The sequence below is a fragment of the Camelus bactrianus genome, chromosome 12, assembly GCF_048773025.1.
Source record: "Camelus bactrianus isolate YW-2024 breed Bactrian camel chromosome 12, ASM4877302v1, whole genome shotgun sequence".
Taxonomy (NCBI): Eukaryota; Metazoa; Chordata; class Mammalia; order Artiodactyla; family Camelidae; genus Camelus; species Camelus bactrianus.
The window spans coordinates 17761406-17784483 of record NC_133550.1 but is presented as its reverse complement, the minus strand read 5'-3'; the positions used below and the strand labels follow the sequence as shown (position 1 = coordinate 17784483).

The 23078-nt window shown below is 41.2% G+C and overlaps 1 protein-coding gene across 3 annotated transcripts; it reads right to left on the bottom strand.

Annotated features, from left to right (window-relative positions):
- Positions 1-484: 484 nt before the first annotated feature.
- Positions 485-9400, bottom strand: ASB8 (ankyrin repeat and SOCS box containing 8). 3 transcript variants are annotated; one of them, XM_010964207.3, is made up of 4 exons: positions 8713-9400; positions 5994-6153; positions 4452-4556; positions 485-2409 (listed from the first exon to the last, which is right to left on the bottom strand). In XM_010964207.3, the coding sequence occupies exons 2-4, from the start codon at positions 6120-6122 to the stop codon at positions 1777-1779; spliced, it is 867 nt and encodes a 288-aa protein (XP_010962509.1). In that variant the 5' UTR covers positions 6123-6153; positions 8713-9400; the 3' UTR covers positions 485-1776. The 3 variants fall into 3 exon arrangements, with proteins under 3 accessions (XP_010962509.1, XP_010962508.1, XP_045379587.1); XM_010964206.3 differs by having other exon boundaries at positions 5994-6157; positions 8713-9399; XM_045523631.2 differs by lacking the exon at positions 5994-6153 and having other exon boundaries at positions 8713-9397.
- Positions 9401-23078: the final 13678 nt, after the last annotated feature.

The window sequence follows — 23078 nt, the reverse complement described above, 5'->3', positions numbered from 1 at the left end:
AGACAACCAGTCCTGGACCTAGTTTGGTGGGTTGATTGAAATACTGCTTTGGAAAATTGTCAGTTCTCATTCAGCTCAGTTTGTTTGCTATTCTGTCTCACCGGCTTCTTCCTCCTCATCAGCCAAGTATCCAAGCAATGCAGTCGGTCTTCAGGATTGGGACTGTAGACTGTGTCCCCAATTGACAGGATGCTACCTGACCTTGGCTGTCAGCACAGGCATACATATTCCTCCCAACCTACACAGTTTCCACACTTGCTTGCTGAAGCAGGAAGGAGGTTCAGGGTTTTACAAGGGGTGGAGGAAAGGATTATCTCTAGTAGTTCCCTAATACTAGCAAAGTATTACTGTTATACCCTGAAAAAAGTTCTAAAAAACAGCCCATGTGGGTGGTGGTTACAGCCCCATTTCAGAGATGAGGACACTGGGGCTCAAGATAATTAAATAACTTAGAGAAAAGTAGGAAGAGTAGAAATTGCCAAACTTGCTTTTAGAACTGTTTATTTCTTTTTTTTTTAGTGAGCAAAAAATGCCAACAGCAAAAGGACAAAAGCGTCATACTTTTTCAAATTAGCTGTGTCAGCCGATTCTGTTAATTTTTATTCATAGTTCCCAATCAGTTAAAAAAAAGTTTTTCAAATTTGCGTAAGGTCATCTAAGATCAATAACAACTTGATTGAGTTTAGCAACGTGAAAAGGAAGAGATTGTAGACTAAGTACTGTTCACTAAAACAGGTCTTTTTTGGGTAGGTGGGCCTCTCAGAGGAAGGGCTATGGTGCTCTCCTACTCCCCAGCTCCACCCCCTCCACCAGTATCTTGTAGAGAGCAGTAAAAAGCAAAGTTTCCAAAACAACTAAAAAAAAAAAACCTCCAAGCTCTTAGGGAGTGAGCTTCCTCTAGGGAATGAAGAAGACCCATGAGAAAAGGCAGCCCAGCCCAGCTCTTTCTTCCCCTGCGAGAGTGAACACCTTTGTCTGCAGTGCAGGAAATGCCTGCGAAGCCCAGTATAGCAAACTGGCTTCCAGGAAGAGAAAGAACTGCACTAGAAGAAAAGTTCTTAGGACTTCTAGTTTTTAGGACTGCTTAGAACCTTCTATGTCTTCTACTTCGTGGAGAGCAGCAAGACAATCTTTCTAAAATAAACCTGCTGAACTACTATGACCTCGAGCACACTCATGGAAAAGGGGCAAAGACTGCCGTTCCCTTCAGTGGTGAGGAAGGGCGCCAGTCCCTTCTGAATGCCCCGTGATGTGGCATTCTAGGGACATCATCCAGCCCAATTCTGAACCTGCACACCATTTGAGCTTGTTGCCTCTTCATCTTTGGGCCTCAGTTGTTAGCTGGAGTTTTCTTAAACTTCTTCACAGATCAACTAAAATGTTCCTAGAAGGAGTCTTTGGAAATGTTAATCATGTCCCCAAAGGAAAACCAAATTCACATTCTATAAGTATTCTTTGTCTTCCTAGAGTAATTCAGTTGCACTGTTGACTTTTTCCCTAAAGGGGAGGGTTGGGGAGACCTCTTCTTTTAGAGGGTGTAATCTAAAAAGCCAAGTAAGCAATAAACAGAAACAAAAGTGAGAGGTTTTTTTGTTTGTTTGGTTGCTTGGTTTGGGGAAGGGAGGTGATGTGGAGGTTACTGTTGTGACATGTTGCCTTGAAATATAAACCACACAACAGGAACAACTGCTTTTCTTGTTTTCCAAGAGAGACAGTTTCACAGGGCAAAACCTCACCCAGAGTTGCCCATGTAATGGTGCAAACGTCTCCTCCAGGCTATTCTACAAGTAACAGGTATTCCTTCAGAGAAGCTGGCAGTGGCAGGCCCTTCACTGCATCCGGCAGATACTGGAGTCCCAGGCTCCGGCGCACTGCATAGCGAGAGAGTGTTTTTAGAGTCCCTGGGGCTGAGCACAGAACAGTCAGTTTTTCACACAGCTGCTGGTCTTTGGCCACTTCTCGTGGCATGGTGCCATTTTTCCTTAATTCAAAGTGTCCAACAGCCCTGTGGAGGAGCTCAAAGCAAGAGTCCTCTTTCTCCGTTCCAAGTCCCCTGACTAGTAGAGCCACCAGGCGGGAGATGGGTGTCTGGCCTTTTAGGTTGATGACTCTGACTTCTGCACCATAATCAAGAAGGATGCTGACGCTCTCAAGATTTCCCTTCATGGCAGCCCAGCTGAGTGGGGTATCATTGTTGTAATCCAGGGCATTGACTGAGGCCCCGCTCTCCAGGAGGGCCCGCACACACTCAGCATTGTTCTTGAAGGCTGCCCAGTGAAGTGGGGTGTCTCGGTTGCCATCCAGTGCATTGGGGTTTGCACCGTATTCCAACAGGACCTCCACACAAGCCTCATCCTTCTCAGCTGCATAGTGGAGGGCTGTCCGGTTATAACCATCCAGGGCATTCACCTGTAAAGAGGGAGGGACTACATTACAGTCTACAAACAACTGAGAGGACAGGCCGGCCAAGAAGCTTGCATGTGTTTATCCACTGTCTTTGCTACGTTAACATTCTGAACACGAGGGTCAACAAGCAACTCCCAGGGAGTTGTGGTGACGAGCATGGAGATATGATAGGAGCTGAGGAGCAAATAGGAAAAGGACCATCCCCAAATGTTATGTGCGTGGATTAGCTGGCCTGAATAATGGATGTTTTTGCATCCATGTTCTTATTTGCTATTTACTAGAATCTCTACTACAGAGTAAGAAGAAAGAGAAGATAGTTAAGTCCTTGTAACTACTTTGAAAGACATTTATTGGAAAGCAGCTTGAATACACTGGCCAGAGTAAAAGTTTTGGATTATTTTACTTATCCTGACTCACTCTGTATCCCGTGGCTAATGGCAACCAGACTGAAAAATAATGAGGCCAAGGTTCTGCCCAGGTAGCTCTGCTAAGTTCTTTAACCATACAGAGAAGCTCAAATTGTTAATCCAAGTCAACCCCTTGCAAACATGCGCTGTGGTGTCACAGGAGAACCTAGAGGAAAGCATGTGGCAGAAAGAGCACAGATCCTCCCATGCTGGAAAAATCAGCATCACCTCAGGGGAGGATATAGCTCAAATGGTAGAGTGCATACTTAGTATACACAAGGTCCTGGGTTCAATCCCCAGTACTTCCTCTAAAAACAAATAAATAAGTAAACCCTCCCCCCAAAAAAATTATAAAATAAAATAAAATTTAAAAAAGAAAAAAGAGAGGAGAGGGTTTAGCTCATGTGGTAGAGTGCATGCTTAGCATGCATGAGGTCCTGGGTTCAATCCCCAGTACTTCCTCTAAAAATAAACAAACCTAATTACCTCCCCCCTTACCAAAATAATAATATAATAATAAATAAATAAAAATAAAATGTTAAAAAATTATAAAGAAAAACATCAGCATCACCTCTAATTTCTGAAGGCTACAAAGACTTCAAATTCCAAGTTTATACATAGTATATTATATTCCCTCATAAAATGTTAAACTGAGTTCAACCTTCTATTTAGCTAAAACCTGTCTTTTTTCTTTTTTCTTTTTGCCCAGGATATTTTCACTGTCCTCACTGACACTAATCACTGGCTTTCACTTCAGGGCGAAAAATTATGGGATAGATACTGACAAGTAGAGAACAGCATGGCTGTGTGGAGGTGAGGATGCTGGGGGCTGGAGCAGGCTTACTGACCAGTGTATTTGGGGCTTGCACACCAGCTTCATGGCGTGCCTGACTCAAACATGTGCCTCAGCATAGGCGCCTTGAAGATTCAAAACAAAACTGTTAAAACTGAGAATCTATTTATCTAACAGGCACTCAGTAATTATCACATGCCAGTGTTCTAAACACTCTACAACCTTAGGAAGAAGATACCGTATCACCCCCATTTTAGAGAAGGGGAAAATGAAGCAAAGAAAGGTTAAGCAACTTGTTCAATGTCACACAGCTGGGAGTAACAACTGGAATTCAATCCATGAAGTCTGGCTCCATAGTCCATTCTTTTAATCATTCATTATACTATGTTGCTTCCTGCTCATGTCCATAAAAATTAATCTGTTTTTTACGTTAAAGATACATTAGAAAGGAAATAGGAACAAGATAAGCTAAAAGAGAAAAAAAATAGTGGGCAGAAATAGCACAAGTAGCTTAATCCTGAGGAAGAGAGTGCCTAATGACTATTTTCCAGTTTCAGTGGTAAGAGATGTGCACATCTGGTAGCAGGTCGTAAATGGTTTGGACTGAGTCAGAAAGGGGCTCCCTCTTCCTGGAGCCATGGACAGCATAAGAAAGGAAGGCAAAAGAATGAAATCCCTTGGCTGATTTTATACACTTACCATCACATTTTGCTTTAATATTGGCTATGCCAATGTTACCATGAGCCAGAAGCTGGGAAGAAATGAGAGAAGAGGCAAGAAATTTTAAGAAAATGTGAAGCTCAAGTTTTAATGAATCGTTGATGTGACAGTGTTAAAAACATTACCTCAGCTCCCTTCTCCAGGAGTAACTCCACGCAGTCAGCATCTGACACCATGCAGGCGCAGTGCAGGGGCTTCAGTGTGCCGTGGGTGCAGTTCACATCTGCTCCCTATGGCGGAAGGAAACTTCAGTCAGTGTGCTCAGCTCTGGCTCACCATGCAGGGCAAGACTCAGAACCAGGTCTGGGGGAAAAGGGTCTAACTCTGAGTGTACTGTAAGATACTACCAGTCCTAGTTTCTATTCCTATGAATTAAATAATATTATAATGTCAATATCCAAACCAAAAGAATACACTGAAGATGAGTGAAAGGAACTTTCGATTCCCTTAGATCAAGTCATTATGTTTCTCCACAAGCTAGCCTGCCAGATGGTCATTTGGACACAACCTCATGTATAAGAGCAGTGGAACCCTATCGTCAGGCAGGAGAGCCAGAAAAGCAACCTCTGTTCTCTGGCCACCATGCACTGAAAAAATCAGGAAAGTGAGTCCTTCAGACTGAAGCCAGGAGAACTGGCATGCTCTTTTTGCCATTTGCCAGATGACCATCACTAAAAGTAAGGTCATCTGAACGTTATCTCTTTGTTTATAAACATCTTCAAAGTAGCCTCTTAATATCAGCGTTCTCTGCCACCTAGCTCCCACTGGTGCTTCTATTTCAAATCTGATAAAGGAGATGGAGATACCACAGTCAGACCAAAGTCACTGAATGACTCAGCAGCAGAGCTAGAATTAGAACGTGACAAACTTTCTACTGCTGAGTCTTCTGATCAGCAGTCACTTTTGCTGAGAACAAACTAACACGGTAGGACTTTTTCTTCTCACAGCTATGTCACACGACTCTGAAGCAACCACAGAGCTCCAGGCTATAACAAGGGTTCTAAAATTGTTAAAAAGAATGCACAGAAGTAACTACCTGAATGTATCCTCTAGTGATCAAAAAAACTACCCTGTAACTTCTCTTCAACAGGAATAATATACAGAAAAAGGTATCAAAGATTTCTAGGATACTAGTCATTTAACAGAATTACGGAAGAGCAGTGATTAGATATCAGACAGTTAAGGTGTTATCTTAAGCCAAAAATTACCATGCATTTTAGGGGCTGATATTCTCTACAGAACTACAAACTAAGATAGAAGGCAAATGCTATCACTCCATGTAATTATTATAAACCACAAGGATTTGAAAACCACTCATGCTTTGCTTGCCTCCTTCCTCCCTTAGTACAACCTGTGTAGGAGACTTCCAGCTTGCTGGATCCCATATGCACCATATCCAGAGATTTCACAAAGAACATGAGACTAGGGTTATCTAGGACTATTTCTTGAAGAAAAAATATCATATGCACACTGTGAAAGGCAGAAAGGAAGAGGAGCAAAACATAGGGAAAATATATTTTAATGGTTTAGTACATTTTAGAAGATGGTAAAAACTCCTTGTGATCTTGTGCTGAGCCAGAGCTGCAAATCTGTAATCCATTAGGATTCCCCAGGAACTTTCCCCCTTCACCTCCCAAAGGACTCTCACATCAACACAGCACACTCACCCCTCTGATGAGGTCCTCTACATTGTCATGTGGGAAGGAGCGAATGGCAGCGATTGTTCGGATTAAGCGCTCTGAGAGAGAGTATTTGCTCTGAATGCTCTGCATAATATACCACATACTGGAACTCATCAAGGCTCAGAGTACGTTCACATGCTCCAAACTGCCTGAAACAAAGACGTTTTAGGCATACACAATTATCACTGAGCATACCTGTCCTTAGGGTTAGGAGTTCTCTGAGGCCTTCCCAATACTAAAACAAGATTTCAAAGAGATCGATGATTCATTAATATCATTTTTTCTTAATCACAGGAAATAGAATAGCTGCTGAGAGAGATGGGTGAACCTGGATGCAAATGTTCTGACCCTCAGGACCTCAGTTCTTTTTGACCTAGTCTAGCACAAGATTTCCCCAAGAGGCTCTGTGATCCCCATGGAGCTCTGTGTGGTTTAAAAAAGACTAGGCAAGGAAGGGGATTTCTGAAGGCTAAAGATGCCACAAAACATTCTTTACCTCCTGTGAAGTATGTAATCTTTATTATCTTTAGGTTAGTTGTTACATTTGGCCTTGCAGCACAGCTATGTTTTTCCATCTAAGTTGTGATCATTTGGAAGGCAAGCTCCTTGTCTTCTACTATTTTGTCCATATAGGCCAACCACAGAGTCTCTAAAAAAAATAGGTACCTAATAAGTACTGGCTGTTGATTGACTGACTAAAGGGTATGGAAGTGATTGTTAACCTGTAAGAAGAGAGGGAAAAGGCTATGTAACAAACGCATCTATGTTAATAATGACGAGGCATCTGTGAGATAGTTCAAAATGTCTTCAGCAAAGAAAAAGATGGGAAGTTTTTGAGGTAATATTCCAAAATAAGGAAGGAATGCCAAAGTGTAATTTCTCTGGGGTCATCTATATAAAATTAGAAAAGAATTTCAAAGTTCACACCAATGGCGTATGCTTGCAGTTAGAGAAAATGGGCAGATTTAAGAGTGCAAAATGAATTAAAGTTTTTAATAACTGGCCATTTGTGACAACTGAGAAGTAGACTTGGTCAAATATATGCTGAAACTACAACATGACAGAGAGCTCTGGGTTGGAAGAAGAAAATATGTAATATACTTTAATTCAACTATGATAAAAGCTCTGGCTGTATAAGAGCCATATACCAGCTGGGGAACATATAAGATTATAGCAAAGAAGGTGGAGCATTTCTATGAAAAAGTACATATCAAAAACTGTAGAGAAAATATGGTATGCCACATCAGCTCCCTAGGTGTAACTGTTTAGGAATTCATGATCTTATGAAACTTTAAGTTCCTCAGGGGTAAATATAGTGTTATTTTTAATAATGCCTGGCACATGGCAAGTTCTCAATGAGTATTTGTTGAACCAATGTAAAGCCTATTACTTTGAATCCTAAAAAAATTCAAAATTTGCAGTAATTAAACATGTTATGCATATGATGATTACTAAGGAAAAAATCCTAAAATTATTTTGGTCATTTCATACTATGTAGTTTTTGCTGTTTGTGAAGGATAATCTCATTATACATTATATAATATACTATAAACTCTAATAGTTTCCATTTTGCTAATCGGTAGCAATTTATCTATTTAAAATATATACAGTATTAATTAATAGACGGCAAATTAAAAATATTCAATTCATAAGTATCAATGATTCAAACTGGATATTCTTCTCCCCTACTTTATTATGAATGAATAAGCTTACACACTTGTTTATATGCCTCTCTGAATTTTCCTAGATAATTTAGCCTTGGCATGTGTTTTAATCTCTCCAGCAGACACGAAACTCCTCAGAGACAATGGTCTGTATCTTATACTTCTTTGTTGCAAGGAAAAATATAAAAAAGGGCATAGATGCATTTGAATCAGCGGGGGCAGAAAACAGAGCATCCGAAGTGGAAGGCGTGGACTGAAGTTAACCAGTGGTTCCGTTAACCATTTCTCGGCCATGACAATCTGAAGAAATAAACCCTGCAATCACTTTCGGAGTGCTCTTGGACTCTAGGCTAAGAACTCCTAATTCTTAATATGACCAGTGGTCCTCTGCCACTCTCTTGAAGCTCCTGCTGAAGAGTGAAACTTAGGGGCACACTGACAACACTGTCAGGAAGGAAACCTATCTCCGGACTGCAGCTCGTGCATCGTTTGACCCCCCAAGGGGCCCCTTTCCACTGCTGGAGCAGAAAGCCCCGTCTCCCGTTTTCTTTCACTTTGGATCCAGAGAAAACACCAAGGGTTTTTTTTTTATTTCGAAGCGAGAAGCCAAGTAGGAGAGGTGAGATTCAACAGCCCTGCTGCTTAAGGCCCTGCTTCGGCCCCCTCGGGCGGGGAGACCCTGGCCCAGTCCACCTGCGGAGACGGCTCGCAGCAGCTTGATCTTGCCGAGTCTAAGGGGCGGAGGGCAACTGCATGAAAAGCGAGGACGTATGGTGTCACTTTCCGCAAGGGCTCTGCAAAGACCGCAGCAATCCCGGCAGGTCTCCCGAGGCCGGTATTGAAACGGCGCCGCGTAATCTGTGCCCGGGGAGGCCCAGAAATGGACCAGCCCCCGCCCCAGTCTCCCCAAGGCCCGGAACAAGGTCCCAGCCTGGAGGGCTGGCAAACCCTGAGCGGGGAGTGGAGGAAGGGCTACTGGGCGTGGTGCCCCGGGTCAGGGAACCTGGCTGCTGACATTCCTGCAGCGGGGCGACACTCACCGAACCGCGGGGCTGACCTGGGTGGTGAAAGCCGCTGTCAAGGCGTGACCCGGAAGCAGAAGTTGTCTCGGGCGGGCCGTTCTGTTTACAGGATGTGAGGAACGAGTAGGATGGGCGCCGGCGCACCGACCAGTGTCCGAACGCGGGACGCGCCTGCGCAAGCTTGTGAAGCCGCCTCCATCCAACCCAGACCTAGTTACCGGGTTACTGTCTTGCCGCGGCCGGAGGCTTTGTGCGCAGGCGCAATGTGGCGCTCTCCGGCCGCAGTCCGGGGGCTCGGGTCTGCAGCTGTGGGCAGAGCTCACCTGTCAGGGCGGCTGGACTGCCTCCGAGGGGCCGCGCCTGCGTGGACCAGGCGTGCAGTGAGTTCACGCGGTACTTCCGCTGCCTCCCACTGTCTCCATCTGAAATCGGACCCGCGCACCTAATTCCCTCATTAGTCCCAAACTGGCGACACTGATTCTGCTGTTTAGGAGACTAAACTGTGAGTAAGAAGTGTCTTTGGCAAATAAAAGAGACTTACAGCATTATTCGTAACATTGGAACGCATCTGTGCTCCTCGGAATCCTCCTGAACTTGTTCACGCTCCCCCAAAGGAAACTATACCAAGAGAAATACTGAAGAGGAACACTAGCCCAAATGTTGAGGACTGAAAAAGATGCACGTGCTGACATTAACCCTTCTTATCCAGGAAGATGCTGACGCCTCTGAGTAATGAATTTTCCATGCAAAGCGTAGACATTATGAAGCCAGCATGTGGCGGTGCAGGTAGAGTGAAGCCGCCTACACCGGCAGGCTGTTAAGTGCTGTGATCTACCCCGCAGCCAGTTTAACCAAGAGTGCCCCAGCGTCCACTGCCCAAAGCTTGCTCTAAGCAACAAAATCTAACCAGTTTGAGAGTAAAGCAGGGCCCAGACAGTTCATATCAATGAGGAGGTGGCAAACTGGCAAAGCTCAGTGGACCTCCTGTGAGTTCCAAACTCAAGAATTTTTGCCATGCAGGAGTGTGTCCCCAGTCTATCACCACTCTGCTGTGGTGAGATTGTTCAGTTTTTCAAAAGCAGCTGAAAACCAGATTTCAAAAAAGTGAATTCTCACAAATTACAAATGTTGGCCATATCTGTTTTTAAGGATCATTTTTAAAATGACATTTTAAAATGGCGACATTCAACTTGCAAACCACCAATTCCAGCCTCTGGATTAAAGGCTGTTTTGGTCATTGGCAGCTCTGGAAAAGGGGCTTAGAGGCAGGCCTCTGATTGGGAGGGAGTCTGGGGAGTTGATTTGAAGCTGTAGCTACATATTAACTACATTGTTTTAAATTCATATATTTACTTGGGTAAGTTTGAAGGAATGTGAATGAGATTGTATGGAAACTAGAATTCCCCACCTTACCCCCAAGCTACTCTAAGGCATTTGATCAAATTTAGTCAATGGAGACAGCTTGATTCTGTGCCCATTGCTTCTAAAGCAGAAATCTGTATTAGGACTCTAAGAACATTAAACCTACAAACACAGGGACAAGAGATACCTGTGTTGGTACTGATCCAAAAATGGAGGGAGTTCTTTCTGTGAACCTAAATCCTTCTTGGCCACCAGCAGGAAAGGTCATAGAAAAAAATCAAGCCACTTACATGTGTTTTTTAACTTCATTTCAGTCAGTACCTCTCAAACTCCCATCCCTGTGTCCAGAACTGTTTGACTCACATGAATAGCCCAATGGTATATTCTCCCCTGAACTCCTTTGGCCCCTTGGATCCTACTTGGCTGGGGAATTAATGCGGTAAGAGACAGAGAGGTAATACATTCTGTTCTATGATGTTGTGGGCCTAGTCTTGCTATGTCTCTCTCTTTAGAGCCAGTAAGGTCTTGCTCTGCTTGGTACCAGCCATAGTTTTCTCAAAGTAGAGCACAAGCTTCACACAGCTGACCTACTGAGGGGTTGGTGACTGCCTCTCTGGCCTTCATCTTAGTAAGTCTACCCCAGTGGGTCCACTGTTCTGTCTCAGAGAATCCACTGCACAAAAGAAGGAAGTTCCCACCTGTCCACAGCAGAAACTATGGAGTCAAAGACCCAGCAAATGAAAATACTGCACTTGAAGGGTAGCATCCATTCCTTTTCTGAGGTTCTATGTCTTGGCAGCTCTTGTTCAATGTCAGGTGACAAGCAGGTTAGTAGAAGGAGAAACCAGAGCACAGAAGACCTAGGTTTTTGTCCCAGCTCTAAGACTGATAGTTATTTCATTCCATTTCTTTGGGGATCAGTTTTCTTATTTGTAAAGTGAGAGCACTGGCTGAAATAACCTCTGAATTTCCCTTTATTTCTGTAAATTCTGAATCTACCTAATTCCTAAGCAAAAAATCCTGCTTCCAAAATTTTTACTCCCTAGTCCAAATAAGAACAGCTTTATGGCTATCATAATAACTACAATATTAATGGAACCCATGAAGGCTTACTGAAAAGATGGTAAAGTCTACATAGTTTATGTCCCATTTTTGCTTTTTCTGGCACCTCCTTTCCAAAGCAAAGACACTGCTGATTTCCAGCTTCAATTTTTTTGTTGTTTATATTATAAAAATGTTCAAGCATACCAAAAAACTAGACAGAATAGCATGATGAACTACTTATTACCTATACTTAACACATTAACATTTTGCCAAATATTTTAAATTTAATTTTTTGTCTCTTTGTTGTTTCATCCTACTTTAGGGTTTTGAAACAAACCACTCAAACATTTATAGTTCCCACAGCTTTGGGGGAATTTTTTGGGTATGGGGAATTTTTTCTGAAGTTTGATTTGACACCCCATTAGTTTTCTAAAAACTTGAACTGTCTCATGTTTATTTATCCATTTCTTCCTTAAAAAAGATAATTTTTTCCTGTGTTGTCTCATCCCTCAAAATTTCTTTATAGCTAAATACTAAGGTATATAAATTCTGGGAAAATCCTAGCATCTTACGATTAGTCTCCCAAGGAGTGATTAAATAGCCCATCCACACAGATTATTTTGTAGCACCTCTGAGAATCCACCACACAACCAAAGGAGGTTTCAGGTCCATTAATTCATAAATTCATCAAACATTTATTGGGAACCTACTTTATTCCAGGCTCTGTGTTCAGCAGTGCAGGGAAGACAGAGATGGAGAGACACATTTCCTTATTATCAGGGGTGGGGAGACAGATTTGCAAACAGTCAATTGCAGTTAAAGATCATCATTTCAACAAATTTTTTTATGTGCAAAGTCAGTGTTAAAGAACAGTTCTACTTCATGGTGAGATCAAGAGAGTGTAGAGAGGATGGGTCTGTGAAGAGGTTTCTTGTGGAAAAATGTGCTTGTGTTGTTGAGTTCCCACTCCCTTCCCACCCTGAGGGAGAGGCAGTGCTGGTCCTACATCCTTCTCCTCAGGCCTGAAGAGGGGCTTTGTGGGACCAGGGAGCTTAGAAATTGTTTGCCATAGTTGTAAAACACAGACAATTGCACCGACTTTTGCCTATAAATTAAAGAGGGCAGTGGCTACAAAACAGAGGTGGCTGCTTTGGGATCCACCAGCACACCCAGATTCGGTAAGAATGACAAATGTGCAAATGTTTCCCTGGACCTGATGTGGGGTAAAGAACAGTCAGCAGGGGGTTGCTATTCAAAAGGCTTGTCTTGAGATGTAGAGGGACCTAGTGACCAGAAACTAGAGATGGATGCAGGCACCCTAGCACCTACAGAGGTTGTTGCAGGCAACCACTTGTGTCTGTCTAGGTCAGGGATTCAAGTGAGAGGTCTCTGATGATGGGAATCTCTAAAGAATCTTTAAAAGCACCTACAAGAAAAGTGTCGGCTTTAACCATCTGTCAGGCCCAGGTAGTACCGACCCGTTCTAACAAAACAGAACTGCCCTATCTCCTTAGTTGTCCTGCCTCCTCCCACTTTTACACAGCAGATCAATTAGCAGCTAGCTAGTGGAAGAAGAGGTAAGTTGAGAAGAAAGCTGAAGGCAGGCAGCCATCAGCCACAGGAGGCTTTACATGAGAGAGGGAAGGAGAGAGCTTAGACTAGTACCTTAGAATGAAGACCAAAGTATTTGGTTACCATCTCCAACTGGAAACATTCTAATTACTAAATCAAGACCTTTTTCTGACTTAAAGTGACTGTTAATTAAGGACTGTCCATTATTGAAGAATGAACCAAAAAGTCAGACACCTGGCCAATTTTCCATTCAGGGGCATGGGAAAATTATCTTCACCCAATAAATATTTTTAAAAGAAGGTAAAAGCCAAAATATAAAGTAGTTTTTTGATCACAGCCCATGAATCTTGCAATCAACATCCCAACTCCATCTCTATACATTTCAGTTTGTTATTTCTGATCTTCATGCTTTGATTACAAGTGATTCCCTGAATTGTTTCTTTTTAATATGTTGTATCTCTTATAAGACTTATTTTGTCTTCTCTCCCCTGTTCATTCTAGTTCTGTTTTGAAGAAGTGTTTATTAGATGGTGTTAACTGACAGTACAACTAGTGTTCCTATTTTCAGAGCTTGGCATAAACTTGAACTAGAAACTTGATAATGATGTTTTGCTTGTAATGATTGCTGCTATCACTGTTCAACATGTATTAGTATCCAGTCTCCATGGGTAGATGCCATCGAGCTGTTCCTGGTTACAGATCTGGGTGCTTGCTCCTTGAGCACTGTGGCAACCTAACAGCCATGGGCTTTTGTACAACTCCTTTTTGGAGTGAAAAATTCTTTCCTTTAACAGTTGGCTCCAGACTTTTCCTGACTGAGTGCAGTCATCTAGTGTGACAGTGTGCTGGAGAAGAGGAATTCTGCCCTGCAACCTCTCTAAGTGGTAACATGAAGCCTTTCACAACAGTTTTCTGGCTTCAAGCCAGAACTCATCAATTACTCCTCTGTCTAAAAAGGCTTCACCCTTCTTCAGGGGCTGCTTGGCTAATGTTAATGGCAAAATTTTCCTGACACCCTTCCTAGAGAAAGGTGACTTAAGTGAGAAGAAGTGATCTCTTCCAAAGAAGCTCTTCCCCCATCACCAAAGAAAAAGGAAAGAACCAAAAGGAAGTTTGAGATACCCTGAGAGTGAAGAAGAGAGGCAATCTGTCGACATTAACAATATAGGGTGAAAAAATAAGATCCAAGGGTCAGACTAGTTGCAAAAAATTGCTTTCCTTCATTAGTATAACAGTATATTTTCTCTTGTAATTTTGAATTTCTTTAGTTTTTAGGGTTATCACTTTTAGCATATTCCTTAACTTAGAAACAATGAAATATCCACATAAACACCATAGGGACCAAGTTTCCAGTTCTGATAGTAGGTCTCGTTGCCTTACTTGTCTGAGCAAGTTACTTAGCTAAGTCTCAGGTTACTGATGACTTTACAACAGGATGAGAGTAGCAACACCTACTCCAACAGTTACTTTCGCAAAACTTAGATCATATTTGTGAAAAATGGTTTTGTAAACTGTATAAATGTTGATTCTTATCTATGTCCTCTCTGTGTTTGTTCAAGGAGGTTACAGTGTAACTGAGAGGACTAAACCTCAGTTACACTGTAAGCAGCTCTAGGGCAGGCACTTAGATTTCCTGCACTCCCCTCTCCCTATAGCACAGTCCCAAACACCTAGTAGGTATTGGATAAACGCAAACTGAACTGAACTACAGTGAAGTGACCTCTCAAAGTCAGGGATAGTAGAATGCCTCTGTACTGCTGTTACCTGACCCTGAGAAAGAAGTCAGTGGCACATTTTAAAGGAAAGTTGAAAGAGAATTTTGAAAACAGAGCAAAGGAAAAGAAAAAGAAAGTTCAAAGAAATATAAACTTCATGAAATTTTTTATACACTTAAACTTTGTCCTAGAGAAAGTAGTTCAGCAAAGAAAAGAACAGCATTAATGTGCAGTAGGGCTAGTCTCCCAAGACATGTCATCAGGATTAAACAAGGACTTCTTTCAGAAATTGTCCAGAGGCAGACAAACTCTACTCTTTTTCTTTTTCTTTTTCCTTTTAAATTTCCCCAAGGCTTGAGGATACTTATGAATCCCTTGTTTTTCTTTTTAAATTAACTTTTCAAGAATATTTGATTATTTTTTGGCCCTACAGGTTACCAATATTTCCCACTATCAGCATAATTTTGCTACATTTTGAGACTTTATAAAGAAAGATTGCCTGAGGGATTTTGAAAAAAAGTTATAGTAAAAATACAAATAAAAATATTAATGATAAAATTTAAATTACATATACTATTTTTTTCACGAATGTGGGCACTTGTAGTTAAATTTCCTAGCAAACCACTAGCAGGAGAGTTTTTAAAATTGTTCAGGAGAGGGAAATTAACAGAGGAAATGCCCACTTGCCTTGTATCAGTGGGTAGTTCTGACTGATATGGAGAATGCTGCTAACAGGGAAATAATTGGAATCTCTGAATCAATTTCAGGGGCTTGAGAAGCAAATTATGTTTGATCTCAGAATTTTTTGCCCTCTTGAGGCCTGTACTATTTCTAATAGGAGTATGTCTCCCCCTGGAGGGGAAATAGAGCATTTGTTCCTTCAGGCTTTTTGCTCAGAGTTCAGTAATTAATGTTTTTTTTTCCCTTCCTTCACTACTTCATCCATTCGTTCCACAAATACTTATTTAATCCTATTAATTTACTGTTTGTTATGATAGATGCTGAATATCCAGCTGAAGATAAGGTCAGCACAGTCTCTGTCTCCATGGAAATTATAGTATAGCGTGAGAAATGAACATTAAAAAATCACGTGACTGCCTACATAATCACAATAGTGATAAGTTACATAAAGAAGGGTAATATGACCATTCCATAGAAGACCTCAATCGGGCTGGGAGGTCAAGGAAAACTTCCCCGAGACCTGGAAGATAAATGGATATAACTAGATCAAAGCTGTGGAGGAGGTAAAGGAAGTGGGCCTTCCAGAAAATGGAAAAGAGTATTCAAAGACTTCAAGAGGGAAAGAGCTTAAGAAGCTGGAAGAAGAGAAGGAGGTCAGAATAAGGAGGCTGGGGCACAGGTTGAAGCTAGAAAGGTAGGGATGCTCCAGATCAGTCAGGGTCCTGGGGGACACATGAAGGATTCTAAACTTTATCCCAAAAGAATAGGAAGCTATTGATAGGTTTTATGCAAGTGACATGGTCACATCTGTGTTTTTAAAGGATCACTTTGATTTCCTGATGAAGAGTGTATTATAGAAGGGGTAGAGCCAGGAGTAAAAAGGGGGAACAGCAATTAGGAGATGTAGGAAAGAAATTATGGGGACTTGGACTACGGTAGTGACCACAGAAAGGGACAGAAGTGAGTAAATTTGAAATATTTTAAGGTCAGAATGGATACAACTTGGTGACTGATTACAAGCTGGATTTGAGGGGGCCCAGTTTGCCAAGAATGAGTCCTAGATTTTTGCTGTGAGCTCCTGGATAAGTTGAAGAGCGATTTACAAAGACAGGAACTGGAGAATAAACAGGTATGTGTGGTGTGGCAGGTTGGGAGAATTTAGTCAAAGATCAGTTCATCAAGTATTTATTGAGACTCCCACTATATGTCACTCACTGTGTTTAGCACTAGACACTGGAAGTGAAAAAGTGGAGGCAATACAGGATCCCTGTCTGCAAGAAACTTTTGGCTAACAGAGGATAATAATACCATTAAGAGACTACTTCAATACAATGTAGCTATAAACGGATGAACAAAGTTCAGAAGGAGCCCAGGATAGAGGCACCTTAGCGCAACCTGGGGGGTTCAGAGACTTTTTAGAGGAGATGATAACTGAACAAAGTCTTGAAAGATTAGAAGGAGTAAATAAGGTAAAGAAAGGTAGGAGTTTTTCCTCAGGAGGAAGTAATAGCTTATTTAGACCAATCATTCTGCTGAAAACAATGAAAATATTGGATAGAATATTTTTAAAACTCCCTAAAAGTATCCAAGATGGTTTTAAATGGGATTCTTTAAAGACTTATCATCTCTTTATTTTAACTGAAATATAATTGATTTACAATATTATATTAGTTTCAGACATACAACATAGTGATTCAATATTTTTATAGATTACACTCCATTTAAAGTGATTATAAAATATTGACTATATTTCCTGTGCTGTACAATATATCCTTGTAGTTTATGTATTTTATACATAGTAGTTTATACTGCTTAATCTCCTACCTCTATCTTGTCTTCCTTGTCCCCACTGGTAACCACTACTTTGTTCTCTATATCTCTGAGTTAAAGACTTGTAATCTCAATTCTATTCCACAGCACAGAAGAAAGACAACTTCAAAAAATTCTTTAAAGAAATAAATATAACATTGAAAACAGAATCTGATAAAGATTGGACAAAAGAGCAATCTCATTTATGAATATCAATGCAAATATCCTAAATAAAAATTAGCAAATGGAATCAAACAGCATGAAATTTCATAACCAAGTAGAAATTGCTGTAGGGATACAAAGATGGTTCAATGTTAGAAGATATATTAATATATTTAATAATATTATTATAGATAAGATCTTGCAATTGTCTCCATAGTGCTGGAAAACATTTGAGAAAATTCAAGATGTATTCCTAGTAAAAATAACTTTCAAAAAAAGAATGGAAGAGTATTTTCTTAACATCATAAAGTATCTTGCTTACCAACATCTATCTTACTATCTTCATGGGAAAACCCTGGAGGCATCCCTGCTAATATCTAAAACAAAACAAGGCTATCCACTATTATTGTAACATCTAACATGGTTGTTGGAGGTATTTGCCACAGCACTGTTGTAAAGAAAGTGATTAAATATATGAGAATTATAGATTGTCTATAATCTGATGGTGTGTCTAGAAAATGAAAGTAAATCAGTGGAAAAACTATTGCAAACAAAAAATGATTCAGGAAGGTAGCAGGATATAAAGGCAATTTACAGACGTCAGTAAGCTTCATAGAAACAAGGAAGAACCAGTTGGAGGATAACATAGCAGAGAACGTCAACATCTCATTTAATAACAACCATAATTACAGAAGTCCTAGGAATAAAGGTAAAAAGAAATATGTAAAAAACTTATGTGGAAAACTTTATAATACTCCCCAAAGACACAAAAGTAGACTCAAGATAATGAAATATATAGCTTAAGTGAATTTGTAAATTTAGTATTATTCCAATAAAAATTTCAACAAGTTTTTTGTTTTTTGGTTTTTTTTTAACTTAGACAAATTGATTCTTATGCTCATGTGGAAAAAATAAAAAAAACTTCCAGGAAAACTCGGAAAAGAAGAGCAATGAAGAGGGGCTGGTCTTACTAGACATTTAAAATACTATAAAGTCTTCATAGATTAAAACGGTACAGAACTGGTGCATGAATAGACACTAATGGAACATAATATAAAGTCTAGGCATCAATCCAATAGATAAAGACATTTAATATATGATAAAAATGTCTCAAAACAATGAAAAAAATGGACTCAAATAAATGCCATTGAGACAATTGGGTATCATTTGGAAAAAGATAAAATTGTATCTATAGCTTATACTGCACACCAGGATGAACTCCACATGGACCAGTTAAACATAACAAAATGGAAATACTACAAGTTATAGAAGAAAACATGGGTAGACAATCCGGAAACTAATAAACATGGTTATTTATAGAAGGCGATGAGGGGGAATTGAGATCAGGGCACAGGAGTGGAAGGGAGACTCTTCTGAGTATATCTTTAACGTATTTTTGACTTTAGAATCATGTAATTATTTTGTATATCCACAAAGTATCTGCCTGTTGTCCTTCTAGTGGAATCAGGGAATGATGCTGCTCTCTACCCCCTGTGCTGGTTTGTTTCAGAGTGAAAAATCTACTGAGAAGCTCCTTTTGGCTTTTCCTTCTCTCATCTCTGTTGACTATCTCCTTTCTTCCCAAGACCTTAGACTCAAATTATAGCCCTGGCATCATCTTCATGCTCCATCTCCATCTCCTTAGAACCTGTTTCCTTAATCGCTCTTTTATGAAGAGAATGTCCCCCAAAATAGGAATAAAAATACATAAGTATGAAGCCAAGAGGTCTTATGTCCCAGAGGTCTCATTACAATTTCAACACCAGCTACTTAATGTTCCAATAATGTGGTCTGGGATAATGTGAGATAGTGGGCAGTTACCATCTATCACACCTGGAAGTGTCTCGGATGGTACTCATTGCTCTGCTGAGCAGCAGAAGCCTCTAATGTCTTTGGTAAGAAGGAACTGATTTTTAATAATAAACGAAACAACTGGAAGTGGGTGTGTGTTGTGATAATAGATGAACTGGGATGAATAGGAGATTACATATGTGACTCAGGATCACCCTCTGAGGGAACTGAGTCCCAGTTTAATGCATTAATCTGGACAACTGCCCTCTGCTTCTTAGAGACCCAGATAACACTGTTGAGAATAGCAAGTTCTTATTGAAATTGTCTTCCTACGGTCTTTTAAAGACCAACCTCAATTCCTGGAGTGCTGTTTTTCTGATCCAGGTTTTATATTTGGTTTTTAATTTGATTTTACTACCCTGGAAAAACTGATCTTATATCTCCTTTGTTATATATTTGATCAATGTGGAGAGTTTTTGTTTGTTTGGTTTGGTTTGGTTTTAAAGCAGAAGTAGGGAAGGCATAAGTAAGGAACAAAAAGGCCTCAAATTTATTTTAGTATAAACTACCCAGGGCTGACATTATGCTACATTACTAGTCTATCAGTTCAGGAACTCGAAGGGAAGAGAGACACTAGCTTTAAAGCACAGTAACCTTTCTGTTCATAATGTTCCTTCTCAGTTAGCTACCAATCTTATAACCAGTAGCAGGTACTTTTTTGAGCCTGTCTGTCTCTAGTAGAATAAGTGTATAAATCAGGAGTTCTTCTCTGTGACATACAGGATAGGGATACAGGCGTGGCATCCACCTGTTCTCAAACAACACTTGAGGAGAGGGGAGAGTATGCAGTCCTCTGACCTTGAGGTTGGACTGAAACTTGGCCCCAGTATATTTGAGACTTTGCTGGGGATACTGGTAGAATATACCGCCAGGGCTTCCAGTGGGTAGCTAGGTGATAACTCTCATTTCAAAGCAGCAAGCACTTTTCTGTTTGCAAGAGGTGAGGACTTCCATGTGTCTTGTAGCAAGTATTCCTTTGTTCAAGAAAAACCACTAAAAAGGCCATCTAGTTGTGTGAACATAAGCCATAGATCATCAAAGTAGATCATTCAAACCAAAGAAAACCCCTTCTCTAAGATAAGGCAGAGTTGAAGCTCCACAGGTGATGTGTTCTTAAGGCAGATTTTTTTTTTCTAGGTGTAGATCCAAGCTTCATTCATTCATCTAGTCAACAAATATTTACTGAGCACCTCCCAGATGCCAGGCACTATTCTAATGCTGGAGATATCGCAGTGAGCAAAACCAAACCTCAGCCCTAACGGATCTTACACTTAGTTGAAGGTGAAAGACAATAAATAAACACATAAACAAATAAGTAAAAATATAGTATCACAGATGTTAATGGCTGTGGAGAAGCATAAAACAAAGTAAAGGGACTAGAAAGTTCCAGGGTATAGGGGATCCTTGTGCCTTAAGACAAATAAAGCAGGGCACTGGGCCTGCAAACTGTGAATGTGTGGTTGAGATGGAGCTGTTTTCATGTAAGACCTCTTAAAACAGGGGCTTCTGGATCTTGGTAAAAAAATTGGAGAAAACGCCATTCTGCTTACTTCTGCCTAAGATCCAGCACTACTGCAGTACTTTGAAGATGTGGATTACATTTTGGGGGACCCTTGCATGATACAATCATGAATTCTAGTGAAGTCCCCACTTGTGTGTGTTGAATAGGACCACAATGCACCCTCACGGTGGCTGCTCTAGTAATGCAAATGACAGTGCCTTGTTGGCTCTTGGAGTACTACCTCATAGCAAAAGGGAAGTAGTAGAAATCACTTTTGATAGTATTTTTAGGGCCTCTGAGAGGTCTGGAGAGAGCATAAGTAGAGATATGAGTAAGAGTGAGACCTACAAAATTTCATATGAATTGTCTACTATAGAATACCACAGACTTCCTCAAGATATGACAGGTGAGAAGACGACTGGAAGTTTGCACAAGTCAGTATTGAGGAGCACTAAATTTCAAAAAATTCCTTTCAATGGAAGGAAAGTCTGTGGCAGACATATCCTAGTCCATACCCTGCTCAGATACTTGGATATAATTCCCTCCAGATTGGACCGATACTCTGGGAGAGGCAATTTGTCAAGCAAAATTGCCTCATGGCACCAGAAATTGTGGGTATTCTCCTGTGGTGCAGCATTATCCATGCCTGAAGAAGATTCTGACTTGAAGACAAACCAGGCCTTGAGCTGTTGGCAAATTTCCAGGGCAGAAAATATATGGAGAGGATGGAGGGTGCACAAGGCCCTGCCCCAAGGGTCATGGGTGGCTCCAGAGCTCCGAATATCTGTGTCTGTGGCCAACTGCCCAGCGACACTTGGACTGGAACTAGTCATGTCCAGAGTGGTCTGGGATAAATGGCTAAACATGCACTGATAGAGGGGAAAAAAGGCCCCTGCAAATGCTGACATAAGAGAAGCTGTTGCAGTGGGCAGTGCAGAAACGGGAGGTAGGGTGAACACCAGCAAAGCAGGTTAATTGAAATGATAGGTTATTTTTGGTGGAAGTGCAGACTGCATGAGAAATCGGAAGATCCCTTGGAATTCCTGCTTTGAGTAAAATGAATATGGGGGAGAAAGAATATGGGGAGGGGTGGTCTTTAGGAGTCCTAAAATTAGTTTGAGGGCACAGAGCAAGCAACTGAAAAGCCCAACTCAAGTCTTAAAATTGAGGGGTGGGGTGTGTGTGTGTGTGTGTGTGTGTGTGTGTGTGTGTCCCCTCATAACCATGTCTGTGATGGTAGAGACTCTGAAAGTGTGAACATTTGGACCCCCTCTCCAGTCAGAGGCTCATAAGGGTTCAGGATCCTTGCAAATGACCATGCCCATTTCTCTGTACAAGCTTGGAGGAGATGTGCAAAGCAGGTTGGCTGTAACACCAGACAAACCACCCTCTCATGCTGAGAAAATTTAGTCTATGTGACAGACAAAACCCACAGCAATATGAGTATTCTCAGCCTCTCCTTCTTCCTCACCGTCTTGGAAGGAAACCCCTGTCGTTAACAGCTGGGGTTCCTGGTACTTGTGCAGGTCGAGGGAATGAGGGACAGAATCAAAGGAGCTGAAATGAGGACAAGGAATTTCTTCTTGCAGAAGAGAAAAAGAATACAATCAAGAAGTGAAGGGGATGGGGGAGTGAAAAAGCAAGGGCCAGGCTTGAGAGAAAGTTTGGGGGTGTTTGGGGAGAAAGGAGAGAGAAGAGCAGCAACAGCTGTGTGATAATGTGCAGAATGAATAGAGGAGGAGGGAGAGGTTTAAGATGTTTTGCTCTGTGCTAAGAATGCAAACCCCTTCAGAGTTTTTCCAGAGATCATAATAAAAATCTAAATTGCTTTTTAATTATTTTTGGTTATTAGATGTGTTTCTTTTGAATGTGACATCATGCTGAGATGGGCCACAAGCCATCTCAGCTTCATAAAATTTACATTTGGTGAGTATTGTCTGGGATTGTGACCTATGGTGCAGCAGTCTGCTGTTCCTTGATTTTGACCGTCTTTCCAGATTTGAGTCAAATGAGCATAACGAAGAAATAATCTTCATTATGATTGCTGGATTTATAGTGCAAAAGGCACACCAGCTATATAAAATAGAGATTGGAGGTAAACTAAATACCAGATAGAGGAAAATGGCAGAGACTACTAAGAATCACAATTTTAGCGAGAATGTGATGTTTGGAACTAGGTGTACCTGACAGAGACCTATATCTGTGCAGCATGAAGTCTCTGCTTCCCATGGGCTGATGAGATTGGGATGAATAAATAGAAGAGCTAAGGTGATTTCTCAGAGGGTAAGAAAAAGGCAGGAAGCAGGGAGTGCGAAGGGGTTACTTCTTCTTGCTGTGTAGCATACTTGCTACGTGCGAATACTCTAGTGACATGGCCAGAGTACCCGTTCAGCTTGGGGATGGACCCACTCAACAAATCCTGGGGCACTGACTTCCAAAGGGCTCAGCACTGTAACCCAGCCCACTGAACTGAGGCTCTGCTCCACTCTCTGCATGTCTCCCTTACTTTTCTGAGACTAGACCTTTCTCCTGTTTTCCCTTGTCTCATTTTCACACAGAATTGCTAAAATGATCTGGTTCTGAATATGACATCCCATTTGTCTCCTTGTATGCTAGACCACACCCCCAGTTCCCACCTACCCTTGGCTCTCAAAGGTCTGACCTGGAACTTGAGTGGATCAGCCACA

What these genes read in the sequence shown, in the direction of transcription:
- ASB8 (XM_010964207.3), bottom strand. Translation starts at nt 6,122, where the DNA reads ATGAGTTCCAGTATGTGGTATATTATGCAGAGCATTCAGAGCAAATAC. An exon ending in TAGAGGACCTCATCAGAGGG is followed by an intron (nt 4,557 to 5,993) that starts GTGAGTGTGCTG and finishes CTTCCGCCATAG; the next exon opens with GGAGCAGATGTGAACTGCAC. An exon ending in TCCTGGAGAAGGGAGCTGAG is followed by an intron (nt 2,410 to 4,451) that starts GTAATGTTTTTA and finishes CCCTCTTTACAG; the next exon opens with GTGAATGCCCTGGATGGTTA.